At 43.0% G+C, this 13,988-nt stretch overlaps 1 protein-coding gene across 1 annotated transcript; it reads left to right on the top strand.

Moving 5' to 3' along the window:
* Positions 1 to 7,976: 7,976 nt before the first annotated feature.
* LOC140246792 (uncharacterized) lies at positions 7,977 to 9,442 on the top strand. The gene is made up of 2 exons (XM_072326125.1): positions 7,977 to 8,511; positions 8,610 to 9,442. The coding sequence occupies exons 1-2, from the start codon at positions 7,977 to 7,979 to the stop codon at positions 9,440 to 9,442; spliced, it is 1,368 nt and encodes a 455-aa protein (XP_072182226.1).
* The last annotated feature ends 4,546 nt before the right edge of the window (positions 9,443 to 13,988 follow it).

Below are 13,988 nucleotides of genomic sequence, written 5' to 3'. Positions count from 1 at the left end.
AAGGATGAAATCAGTGTTAAAAAACATGACAAATATGAATCCCTGATAGCTTTTCAATGGACTTACATTGCCAACGTCATGCTCCGATTTACTATCACGAAGATAAACGGTTCAGAGACCCACCTCATCTTGTCTTTCACTGACGCAAACTCACACCTCCGGCCCCCATAGAGACATCCCAGCCAGTAGTTGTGCCTTGTCCGTGATGGAAAACTGTATCAGACTTTCCTGATAGTCAACGGTCTTTCCCATAGTCAATCAGACTTTTCCTGATAGTCAATCAGACTTTACCTGATAGTCAACCAGCCTTTCCTGGTAGTCACTGATCAATAACGAACAGAAGTGAATGAGATTAAATCCTAGAATGGCATTAAAACGCTTTATCCTGGCGAGGAAATTAAGCGCATGTTTTAGAAACAAGACACCAAACAGGTTAGTCATCGCATTCTTCATCAGCGACCAGGATGCGATGTGATGTTAGATTAAAAAATCCGTTTCTGAAGCAGAACATACACACAAGGGTATACGTCTGCTCCTGGTCGGACGGATTTCAAAACTAACCTGCTTGTGATGGAATGCGTCCAGACTTCTTCTTGCTTATGAGGCAGCAGCATCTAAGTAATGTCCTTCAATTGTTATAGCCAAGTTACAGTCTGTGGAGTAGGGTGTGTCAGGTCCATGTTGTCAGGAGGTCGGAGATCAGGGCACTCACTCAAGATGTGTTGAGCAGTCTGTTCTGGTGCACCACACTGGCAAGCTGCTGACGGGCGTAGCCCCCAACAATGCATGGCTGCATTGAAACGCCCAACTCCCGTTCGAATCCGATTTAGAGACACACACTCACTCCTTGGGAGGTTTGCTCCTGGGGGGACAGATGTATCGGGCGTGACAACGAGTTGGGCAGGTCGTTGGGTGTCTTCCCAGCTTGTTCTCCATGTCTGATCCTCTCAGCGTTGCTGCATGGCGGGAGAAAGGGCGGCGAGACCTCAGTCGCTGACGCCGCTGACCCAGAGTTACAGAGCCCTCAACTACGTCGTGGAGGAGGTCGTCCGGGTTGCTAGAGGCCTTGGTTACCAGCCTATGTGTGTGATGTTCTCGGCGCATGGGGGCAGGAGCGATGCCTGAGAGAACAGGTAGGAATTCTGTTGGTGTAGGCCGGAGACATCCTGTTATTAATCTCATGGTGTCATTCAGAACTGAGTCAAGTTTCTTGGTGTGAGAGCTCCTACACCACGCAGGGAAGGCGTATTCCGCGGCACTGTATACCAGTGCTAGCGCACTAGTGCGGAGAGTGGTTGCACTGACACCCCATTTTGAGCCTGCAAGTCGGTGAAGGAGGTTGTTCCTCGAAGACACTTTTGCACTCATGGCCTTGAGTTGTTCCTTGTAGGTCAGCTGCCTATCCAACTTCACTCAAAGGTAGGTTGGTGTAGCATTGTATGGAAGAGGTGTTCCATCAAGAATGACACTGAGTTGCCGATTAGCCTCCTTGGTGTTCAGGTGGAAGGCTGTTACCGTTGTCTTGGACATGCTAATCTTGAGTCTCCAGATCCTGAAGTACGTCGCGATTTGCGACATATCTGCAGTGAGGGTATTCTCTACATTTGACCAGGCTCTGTCAGAGTGAAGAAGGGCAAGGTCATCTGCATAGCCATACTGTCGTGAGGTTGTGAAGGGGATGTCACTGATGTATATGTTGAAGAGCAAGGGGGATAGTACAGAGCCTTGAGGAACTCCATTCCGCAGTTGGCGTGGTCTGCTGGACTGTCCATCACTAGTCTTCAGAACGAACCGCCTGTTGGCTAGAATGTTGCAGAGGAACCTCACCATGTGGCGATCAGGGATTGTCTTTAATAATTTCAGAGTCAGACCCTGGCGCCACACAGTGTCGTAGGCTGCAGTGGGGTCGACAAAGATGGCGCCAGCTTTGTGATTCTTCTCAAATCTGTCTTCGATGTCATTGGTCAGCTTGACAATTTGGTGGACTGTACTCCGACCATGGCGGAAGCCCTCTTGTTCATCTGGTAATTGTGGGTCAACCACAGGTTCTATCCTCGCCAGAAGGAGACGTTCCAGAAGCTTGTAAGGGACACAGAGAAGGGAGATTGATCTGTAGCTCTTGGGGTCATCAACTGGTTTGTTTGGTTTTGGGAGAGCAATTACAGTGGCTTTTCTCCATATCTTAGGGATGACTTGGTTGGTGAAACAGCAAGAATAGAAATCTGTTAACCACTTCTGACATTTGACCCCGCAATGAATAAGGAATTCCGGTGGGATGTTGTCCGGACCTTGGGCCTTTCCACTCCTAAGTAGGCCTAAAGCATTAGCTAACTCCTCCTGAGAGAAGGGGGCCGACAACCATCCATCCACTCCCGGGGCCTGCCATAGGTTGGTAGTCTCCTGTTTCACAGATCGAGTGTGGGCCTTGTCACAGTCCTTGAATCGCCCATTGCTAACAAGTTGTTCCGCGATGGAGTTGGCTGACACATGACATGTTCTAGGTTTGGTACTGTTTCCAGTGAGGCGTTTGAGAGTCTTCCAAGCAACTCTGCTAGAATGAGTGAAGTCTATCTCTTGCACGGTTTCTTCCCAACGTTTACGACGCTTCCTGTCTAGACAATCAGTCAGTTCTGAGGCTTTGGTGGAAGCCAAGTCTCCAGGTTCAGATCGCAAGAACTGGTTGTAGATAGCATCACATTCTTCGTCCCAGGTGGGGATGTAGTGTCGACGAAAACCGCGCCGGATGGAATTCGTTGCTGCCTTGATAAGTATATTGCAGAAGTCTGAGTAGGCTTGGTTGGTGAAACGGGGAGTTGGTGGAGGGAGATTGCATACGGCTTCATCTACCAAGTTCGAGAATTTTTTCCAGTCGGCCTTGCGGAAATTCCAACGCTTAACAGGCTTCGTTGTGACTGGTCGGACTGGGTTTACTGGAATGAGCAGTGATGGCCTGTGTTGTGACTTGGGAAAGGGGTCTAAGATAATCCGGTGAGGTGATGGGCCTTGAAAGTTGACAAAGGCTAAGTCAGGATTTGACGTTGTTTTCCATCTGCATAGAGTGGAAGCTGTCTGGCTGTTTTGGGTCAAACAGTAATTGGACACCAGCTGTTGAAGACCAATCTTCTAGTGCAAAACCATCTGGATTAGTGGATGAGTAGCCCCATGAAGTACTGTGACTGTTGAAATCTCCAGCATAGATGCAAGGAGCACTGAAGATAGGAAGGGTATTTGGCTGGAGTCGAAATGAGGGTGGCTTGTAGATATTTATAATGGTAACCTCTTCAACTAACGTTGCCGTCCACTCCACTGGTGAGTCTGATGGACATGAAACCAATGCTTTCCAACTGTGAGTACTCTTGACAAAAGTTGCAATCCCATGAATTTCGCTTACTGTATGTGCGGCCAGAGTGAAACCAGGGATATTGAGATAAGAGCTGTCCTTAGCATGAGTTTCCTGTAGAAGAACTACTGTTGCTTTATGTGTCTGAAGTAACTGTTCAATAACGTTGATCTTGGCTTTGGTTAGGCCTTCTACGTTTAGTTGCAGCACGGAGACGCCTTCCTGTATGACAGACATCAAAAGATGCTTGCCCTGATAACTTTGTGTCAGCTTCAGGATGTGGACATGAAGGATTCATCTTATTTGGAGCTTTACTGTTGCTGCTGCTGTCTCAGATTGTTGTCATTCGCCTGATAAATCAGTCACCTGATTGATCAGTTGCCCCGGGCCCATCACAAGGAGGTTGACAACACGGACCCACAAACACTATTCAGTGCTACTCGATATTCGTGTGTATCGCCTCGAAGGCTATTTATAGCTGGAAGTTCTAAAGGAGAAAAAAAATGGACGTGTCCTTTAGCTCTTGTGACGTCACAATAATGAATTGCGTCAAATCTGGCTGCTTACGGGTGCTTTGTGTGCGTTGCTGAAAGTTAGCTGCGATGACTGAAGGGGATGACGTCACAACGAGGTTTGTTGGCTGAAGATGCGCACTTGTTGAATGTTTTTATAAAATGGGTTCAAGAACGTAGCCAATAGGAAGCGCTGAAATGAGTCACATGGGCTTTGATTACTTTACTACCATTGCACTGCAGTACCAGTGCGCACTCAATCAGTTGTTACAAGTGCGTCGCGCGCATAGAGCTCTGTTATACGTATAAATACAGCTCTATGGTCGTGCGCTACTATACGCGCTGTCAATCCTGTAAACAACTTCTAGTTCGGGCTGCCAGCCGGCCTTTCTTGTGTGCATAACATGTGTGGCCCGGCGTACGTATACTTGTCTTATACGTACAGGTACAGTACTTTCCGAGTGCGACGTGTTTGGGACGAACATCTTCGGACATCTTGATCCACAAAAGTACGTGAAAAATGTTGTTAGTTTTCGACCCATTTTATAAAACAAATAATGCACAGGATTATTTCGTGGCGTAAGTGGAGACGCAGCTCACTCTTGGGTATTTACAATGTAGTGCAACATGCACGAGGCGAAGCCGAGTGCATGTTTCACAATTGTAAATACCCTCGAGTGCGCTACGCCTCCACTAACGCACTCTATCCTGTGCATCATTAGTATACTAGCGTATAGACCGATTCAAGCAACTGCTCATGGAAGTGCGCCCTCTTAGGGCGACGCCATAACTGGGGGCCAAACAGGCCGGGTCGGCAAGCGCCCTGCGTGCGTGGCAAGGGTGCCACCGGCAGCGAGTGCTTTTACCACCCGGCGCCAGCCGGCCAGCTAGCTATCTCTGGCGCTGGCAGCGATCGACGCATCTGGATTTGTGACAACTAGAGTCTTCACTTTTTTTTTTTTCGCTAGCTAATTAAGAATAAATAAAATTAAACAACTTATACCGACTATGAGCGAATGGGTAGATGACATACGGCTGTAGCCAAAACTTGAATTTCAAGGTAAATATCGGTACGACCCGTGAATGTTTGTAGACTCTATTTCTTTGGCGATGACTTGGGTACTCGCGTGTAAGCCCCGTATACTCACATTTGTGTAAGACTTGCAAGAGAATAAAAACCGATGGGGAGAATTATTGCTAGGCGCAGGCAGACGTCTTGCTAATAAGCCTAGGCTGTTGACAAGTTAACTGATAAAATTGAATACAAATAATGAATAAGAATCTTGAGCTAGATATGGCCCAATATTGCAAGCTATCAGTTAACTTAACCTTTTTAGGGCAGGCTTTTGCCTTTACTCTTGAGTGTCGGGCCAGCAGGGTAGAATCTGTCTAACGTTAGATCTTGTCTAGAAATCTAGGCAAGAGTCCAGACTAGATTTAGACCTGTTGACTTCTAGAACCCTACATCCTATATCATTTTCGGTTGTCGATAACTTCAGGCAAGCCTAACTGAGTAAACCAAACGGAATATAAATCTAGGCGTTTCTAGGCCGTATATGCCTAAACTTAAGTTACGACTACGTCGCCTGATGTCTACAACCGAAACTTCTACTGTTTTAGGTCTAAGTAACCTTGCATAACATCATGTTAACGCTATTATAATCTACAAAACTGATTTTCAAATCAATACTTTCTTAGTATTATAATGAAACAGATGTTTGCCACCATCCATGGTTTAATATTTATAAGTATCACTTTATCAAAAGTCAAATTCAGAGTTCCAGGCCAAAATTGAATAGGCCTATGGTCAATTCAGTGCTGAACATTGAAGAAGTGAAAACAATATAATAATCTAACGCATCTTGAAACATTTATTTAGCTGTATCGTAGGCCGTAAAATGTTTGTCATAATAATAAAGTCTAGCCATTAAGTGGATTCTAACTTTGGCAAGTAGAACACCAAGGATTAAAAAAAAATCCCCCCCAAAAAATCGGTGAATTATCAAATTCTTTGATCTAAACCTGTCTTCCAAGATGAACAACATATTTTACGAATATACAGTGATAACCTAATTAAATAGAGAATCTAGTAGACATACTAGTTTGTTTCGAAATCTGTGCATTTTTATGTTGTTGTATTTCACTTAATTGTCTTTAATTTTGCCTTAATTTATCATGCGTCAGCCGTGTCTGAATTTCACACTCTGCCGTGCAGCTTCCATTTCCATTTTTTTCCTGTTATTTGTGCACCCAACAACTGCACAATGTGTTTTCCTGATCCTTCCTTTGAAGCTTTCAAAGTAGATCATTGTCTGAATCACTCAATTTGTCCAAAAGAAAGGCATTAAAGGCCGCTGAATGACTTTTCCACACAGTGAGTAAACAATCACAATATTAGCGCGGCGCCAGCCTGCGGTCGCCGGCCGCGGCGCAGCGGCTGCGCCCGGCTAACTAAGCGCGATGGGTACGCCAGGCCGCTGAGCTGCAAGTGCAACTCGCTGGGTAGCTATAGCTCTCTGTAAGCTCCCGTTGGCCCCCAGTTATGGCGACCGTTATAGCGCCGCTAGCGGCGGTAGGTGAATAGGTCATCGAAATTGAATCGGTCTATACTAGTACGCCTTGTTCCTTAGTAAAGCTGCGTTGACTGCACTGTAAATGGTGACGTCACACTGAGGATTGTTGACTGGTACGCGATACTAATACTAAAGTTGATATCTATAGTGACGTCATAGTAGGCTGAAATCCTTGCGAAGGACTATTTGTGCGTCTACTTAGCGTATTTTTGTTTATGTTTGTTATTGTTGGACGCTAAGTTTATTATACTTCTTCGAACTAAACATCATCGGAGCAGGACGTGTGCTAGTAGCGCTCTTGTTAATCTGGTCAACAAACTACTTTCCGGGATTCAGCTGATGACGAAAATACACACCCTTCAAGAGTTTGGAGCTTGGAATCCTCTGGAGGTGTCAATTTTCATTTCGGAAGAACATTGAGTGAGTTATCATCATTTTCATCATACTTTTGTATGGTTTTTGATCGTTGGACTCTGTAAAGAGTCCTTTCAAGCCATAACAACTTGTTTTCATCAAGTCCTGGCAACAGGCGCCTGTGCTCTAGAAACTCACGCAACGCGCACACATTCATTCAGCTGCAACGCAGACCTCCATTGTGACGTCACCCGGGTTAAAGAACTTTGATCTTCGGAAAGGACAACTCCGCGACGCTGCTTTTTATAGTGGATAGTAACACGCGTATTCGTTAGATACACGCGCAACCAGTGCGCAGCCAGTCACCAAACTTCACTGTGACGTCACCATCTACAGTGCAGTCAACACAGCTTGTTAAGGAACAACAGGCGCCTGTGCTCTGGAAACTCACACAGCGCGCACCTTTCCACCCAGCTGCGACGCAAACCACCATTGTGACGTCACTTGGGTAGGACAACACCACGACGCTTCTTTTTTGTAACGATAATACCAGGCAGTTACGTTGGTAACACGCTCAGCCAGTGCGCAACCAGTGCTCAACCAGTGCTCAACCAGTGCGCAACCAGTCAATACCTCATTGTGACGTCACCACTTACAGTCAATGCAGCTTTGTTCTCACTATAGATCCACGCACTGTCTTTATGATGTCACCAAGCAATTCATCATCACATGCTGGCTGGAGCTACATAGCACCTACCTACAACTACTAGTTTTGCACCTGCACCCGACCCTCCCATGTGGCCCCTACGAGTAGCTGTTTGCATGCAGCAGTAACCACATGAGGCATACCGATGGGTTTCAAACTCTCGGTGAAATAGGGCTTGTCTACCTAAGCATGCGAAGACTGGATCCGGCAAACCACGCGGAGGAAACCACCAGTTTGGTTCAACGGGCGGGAAGGCGGATACAGCAAAGCGTTGTGGAGCGCAACAAGGGCACAGTAAGACACGTAAGACACTGATGGCCATCCACTGCATCCTGACTTATCTCCAGCCGTCTTGATTATGTCTTGCCACTGGATATAGATGGGCCAGAACGAGAGAGTGAGGCTGACGACCCTGCGCAACTCTTCCTCACTTTAATCCAATTCACGCGCAAGTCACAACTTCCCTTAGTATCATCGTTATCATTCCGAAGATGATACCAATACTCATAGGCGCATGGAATGTGCGCACTCTGTTAGACCGTGCCGGGACTGAAAGACTTGAGAGAAGGACTGCACTTATTGCTACAGAGCTAGCAAGGTACAGGGTACAGATTGCCGCCCTTAGCGAAACTCGCCTTGCTGATGAAGGTCAATTGTCAGAGGTACACGCCGGTTATACATTCTTCTGGATCGGCCGCAAACAAGACGAACGTCGTGAGGCAGGAGTTGGATTTGCCATTAAATCCAACCTAGTCAACAAGCTGGCTGTACCCCCTAAGGGTATCAACGATCGTATAATGACTGTCCGACTTCCACTTGCCAAAAAGCGGTATGCCACAATGATCAGCGCCTACGCACCCACGATGACCAGCCCTGATGATGTGAAGGAACGGTTCTATGAGGACCTGCAAGTGACCATTTCCGCCGTGCCCAAAGCAGATAAACTCATCATCCTTGGTGACTTCAACGCTAGGGTCGGCACCGACTATGCTTCATGGAATGGAGTCCTGGGGAAAAATGGTATGGGTAAATGCAATAGCAATGGCTTATTGCTACTGGAAACCTGCGCTGCACACAAGCTACTCATTACCAATACAGTCTTTCGTCTACCTAACCGTAACAAGACAACATGGATGCATCCTCGCTCCAAACACTGGCACTCGTCAGACAAAGGGACAGGCAAGACGTTAGAGTCACTAAAGCCATGTGCGGTGCAGAGTGCTGGACAGATCACCGTCTGTTGATCTCAAAGCTCAGTATCAGGATTCAACTACGCAGACGTCCTCAGGGAAAGAAGGCATTGAAACGTCTAGATGCCTCGAAGTTGGAGAGAGATCATGTCAAGCAATTACTCATTAAAGAGATCGACAGCAAGCTGCAGCAACAAAGTTTCACCTCACTGGATGTTGAATCCGACTGGATTCTCTTTCGCAGCATTGTCTATGACGCTGCCTCAGAAACAGTGGGCCCCATCACACGAAAGCACCAGGACTGGTTCGATGACAACAACGAACGCATTCGATCTTTGCTGGAAGAGAAGCATCGCCTTCACCGAACACATCTCAACGATCCAACATCAGCGTCCAAGAAAGATGCTTTTTGCAACATTAGAAGAAAAGTACAGCTGGAGCTACGGCAAATGCAGGATGCATGGTTCAGCGATAAAGCTGATGAGATCCAGTCTTATGCTGATCGCAATGACATGAAAAATTTCTACAGAGCGCTCAAGACTGTATATGGACCTGTATCGTCGGGATCGTCTCCCCTCCTCAGTGCAGATGGAAACGTACTGATCACGGACCAGAAAAAGGTTCTTTATTCTGGGCAGAACACTTCAGAAATGTCCTCAACCGTCCATCTGTCATCAACGAGGAAGCGATCGCAAGGCTGCCACAGGTTCCAATCAACAACTCTCTTGCCGATATCCCTACAGAAGCTGAAGTGGAAGAGGCTGTAAAGCATATGTCCTGTGGAAAAGCACCTGGTGCTGACTCTATCCCTGCAGAAATCTACGCCTCTGGTGGCAAAACCGTGTTTAGAAAGCTCTCTGAGCTCTTCCAGTCTATGTGGCACCAAGAGAAAATCCCGCAAGAACTTAAGGATGCTTCTATCGTCCATTTGTACAAGCGCAAAGGAAATCGACAGGTGTGTGACAGCCATCGCGGCATCTCGCTGCTTTCTGTTGCCGGGAAGCGTGTTTTTTTTAGACGGCACAGATTGGGGCATTTCTTCAAAAGGGGTCTTGAAACAGACTAATAGCGGATGTGCGCTTGCGCACCACAGAACTCTAAACACGTGTTTTAGAGTTCATTCTGTGGTGAGCAGCACTCACTGAACTAAAATTACTTCAGTGCAGTGGGACGTACGCGACGCCGTAGCCATAAGTGTACGCTGCAACGCAGGCATGCGTGGATGGGCAGTTCGCAACGCGCAGACTTTGCATATGCATACGAGCCATTCAGGGGTGATACCTGTACAAAATGATTCCGAGCAGTGTTTACAGAATTTGTTGCGATAGCGTACTTTACACAATATTGATATTGTAATTTGTAGCGATAGAGCATGTTATGTACAATCATGCATCACACTAGCTGGTTTGAAGAAGTCATTTACGTTCTACATTCTCAGATAAAGTGTTCAATTTTCGTTTCATTAAAACTGAAAAATCATGGGCCATGTACCAGGTATAAGTGCCTGTTGCTAGGGTTCATTATCAAGCTTGGTACTATTAGCAATTGACCTATCTAATCAACATAGAATTTTATTCCAAGCATAGCTACAGGAGTCTCTGGTATGGCATAAAGCACGATTTCAGTGATATAAATACATGTATTTAGATCACTGACACCTTGCTTTATGCCATACCTGTCCATAGACATCTGCTGTAATTAACATCAATTCAATCAAAGTGAAACAAGTGTGCATTATATTGTTAAATAAAAATATTGTGCCTTTAACTTTAAAATAATAGAATGCCATTTTGATACAGCTATTATACAAAAGCATGTCATCATTTTATTTGAATGACAGCACAATGAATGCCCCATAAATAATCCACGTCCTTAATTTGTTTGTATGGTTTTTTTTTTATCTCATACCCATAAATGAAATAAATCATATTTCTCTCATCCCCTCCTATTGGACAAAAGCTACTCGAATATTAATACCTGCTTATACTATTCTTGTGTTTATTCTACTTGACGGCTTTCTAATATGGAAAAGTAATAATTCATTAGTCCCATTCAGATAGCATGATGCCAAACTACTGCCCCAACTGTTTGGAAAAATCCTCCAGCATCTATCACAACTCACTAACCCCAACGCCATCCATCCACCCCCAACCTCTCCCACGATCTCTTTTCACACACACACGCACACACACACATACGCACACACACACACTGTTCTAGGACACCCACAGTTTAGTCGACCCACAAACGTTTACGGAATAAAGCCACTTTCTATTGTTTGACGGTTGTGGGTCTATTGTTTACCTTTGTGGGACCATTGTTCTCCAGAATTTCTTTTGTTCGCTGTCCCACGACAGACTGTCAGACCTACCCAACACACGCACACACACACACACACACACACACACTCTTTCTCTCTCTCTCTCTCTTCTTCCAAACGTTAGTTTTTTTTAACTGAATTAAAACACAATAACATTTTTTCCTTTTTACATCTACATACCCGACATTAATCATTAATCCTTTTAATCGTCATACTCAATTTTAATTTCAATTTCAGCTTTATTGTCCATAAAGTGGAAATTTAGTTGTTCCAAGTGTACAAATATGAATATATGTAACATTTACAGCACAATTTTCACAATACATATAATAGACATAAATAACAGAATATAGATACATTACCAGAATGAATAATCAAAGAAATAAACATTCAACAGTCCTACATAAAATGAATACATATCAAAACAAATGCAGATATGCACCATTTACAGCGCGCGCATGTGTGTGTGTGTGTGTGTGTGCATGTGCATGTGTACATGTATGAGTACATGTGTGTGTGTGTGTGTGTGTGTGTGTTGTGTAGTGTGTGTGTGTCTGTGTGTGTGCATGTGCATGTATACATGTATGAGTACATGTTTGTGTGGGGGGATATGAAATGTATGAGTAGGCCTATAAATACATGTGTCTATGTGAGTTATGTTATATTGCATGCATGCAACATATGAATGCATATATATGTGTATGAGGCAATTCATACGACAACGGCAGAAACTATGCCCCTATAGAGAATGGGACTCATTCAAATGAATTCAGGTACCTACTGTACTCGTCCTACACTTAGGAGACTGCAGTCTCTTTCCAGACCTCATCCATAAATAATTTCCACGGGTGACTCTCACTTGAAAGAATATGCAGAACTTTCTTCACTATTCTCTGTTTACAAAATAATATCGTCCCAACAATATTGCCTTCCTGTGAGTTTGCCTGCCTGTTAATGAGTGCAATACAAAATAACCACTGGCAAAATGGCAAGGCCAGCAGTGATCTAATAATTCAAAGCAATGATTCAAACAACCATATCAATGGTGAAAATAATAATTAGAAATAATAAATGAAATAGAATTATAAATACATTTGATAGAAATCCTGACAACATTGACAATGATAGTAATTACAATAATAAAAATTAATCAGCATTATCATTTAAATGATAATTTTTATAAAGTTGTAATACTGATAAAAACAACAGTATATATAACTGCAGATACCGTCTAACAATGATTCATCGATTCTAGCTACATGGGCTGTGATTTGACATTTAATTTGTTAAAGTTAGTGCCTGAATCACAAAATTATCACATGTTTAAATTCATTCTTACTTTTGAATTTTATACATTTTGTACAGATCACTGTATGACACGAGACTAAACTAATACACATTCTTGCTCATCTAATAGACATGCACTGACTGTGATCTAAGTTCATACAAATAATATGTTAATGATCCATTTTAAACAAGGATCAATATTCCCTTTCAAATGTGATAAAAATATGTCAGTTAATTTCAGAACCTCTTATCAGGATAGGTCATACATTTAACAATTATCTCTCATTAGAATAAAAATTTCATGACTTATTGTGGGTGTGTCTTCAAATTTCTAAGCACACAGATTTTTTAAAGACACACTTCGATTCCTGAAAATTTGTTAATAGTAATCTTAAAGTCTACAGTTAGATGCAATTTACAACTGAAGAGATATAAGCTCAAGTAACGGCTGGGATGATCAGACATATTTTTCATCAATCTTCCAACTTCATTCCTATTGACATAATCATGTTTTCTTCTGACATATTGTGAATTTTAATTCGGCCTGATGCATGTTCCTATGTTGATTTCTGATGACAACATTATTTACTATTTTTCAGGGAGAAAAAAAACATTTCAAAATAATTGTTGGAGCATAAATAGATGTCAGAGACAGGGTCACTGTTGAGCTCAATTACAACGTAATTATTTACATTTTTGGAAAAAATTGTAATCGACTTTAATTACTGTCAATTACTTTTAATTACATTCAATTACATTACAATAACACTTCATTTGTTCTTCAATTTTATCTGGATTGCTTATTTCTCTTTCCCCTTAGGTATCTAGTACTCTCTAGCATGTAACTGCATCATTTCCCATGATGTGGGGGAAAGAGGGGACACAATAGGAATTGATGAAAACACTATTTGTTTTCAAGAAGTGCACAAATTGACCATTTGAAATATTTCATAATTGCCATAGGTCATAAGTTTCAACAAGAAATTGAACTATGTACATTATACAAGCAAATTTACATTTCTTATAATCCTTTGCAGTGGGAACAGAAAGTCAAAATTGCAAAAAAAAAATTAATTCTAATGTTGCAACTTTTTCAAATGAGAATGGGCCTTAAGAATGTGTTCAGGCAGGCATAACATTCACTGCATTTATGTTGATTTCATGTAAATTACAGAGTAGTGGGATGAATTGCATGTTTTCCCCTATGTAGAGGATTGGTTATAGCCTATATAGTTCCAAAATTAAATACATGTAGGTCATTCATGTAGTTAAATATTATTAAAATTAAATCCCACGTGATATTTCCTATAGCATCAGCACAAGGTTTTTCTCATCTGTATTGTCTACATGTGCTCATGATCCATCAAATGCCATAAGCATATGGGAAATACACAGTTCCAATAGATTAAACAAACTAGGAGGCACCACTTAATCATGCCACCACCAATATTTAAAAGCTAGAGACTATTATTGAGGACCCTAATGGTAGTGGAATGAAAGCGAAATGCTGTCATTGTGACAAAGTAATTTCTGGATCTTTGAAGGCCACTTCAAACTTTCATACTCATATCAAGGTATGTATCACATACAACATTATAAAATTGTACATCCATCAATATACTGGTTAACACATCCATGCACAGGATTTATTTATGTACAAGTAAAGCCCATTTTCATCATGCAAATAGGCAACAAGTTTTCTTGAT

This window comes from Diadema setosum, chromosome 3 (assembly GCF_964275005.1).
Source record: "Diadema setosum chromosome 3, eeDiaSeto1, whole genome shotgun sequence".
NCBI lineage: Eukaryota > Metazoa > Echinodermata > Echinoidea > Diadematoida > Diadematidae > Diadema > Diadema setosum.
The sequence above is the reverse complement of the archived record's forward strand: the minus strand, read 5'-3'. Positions and strand labels throughout refer to the sequence as shown.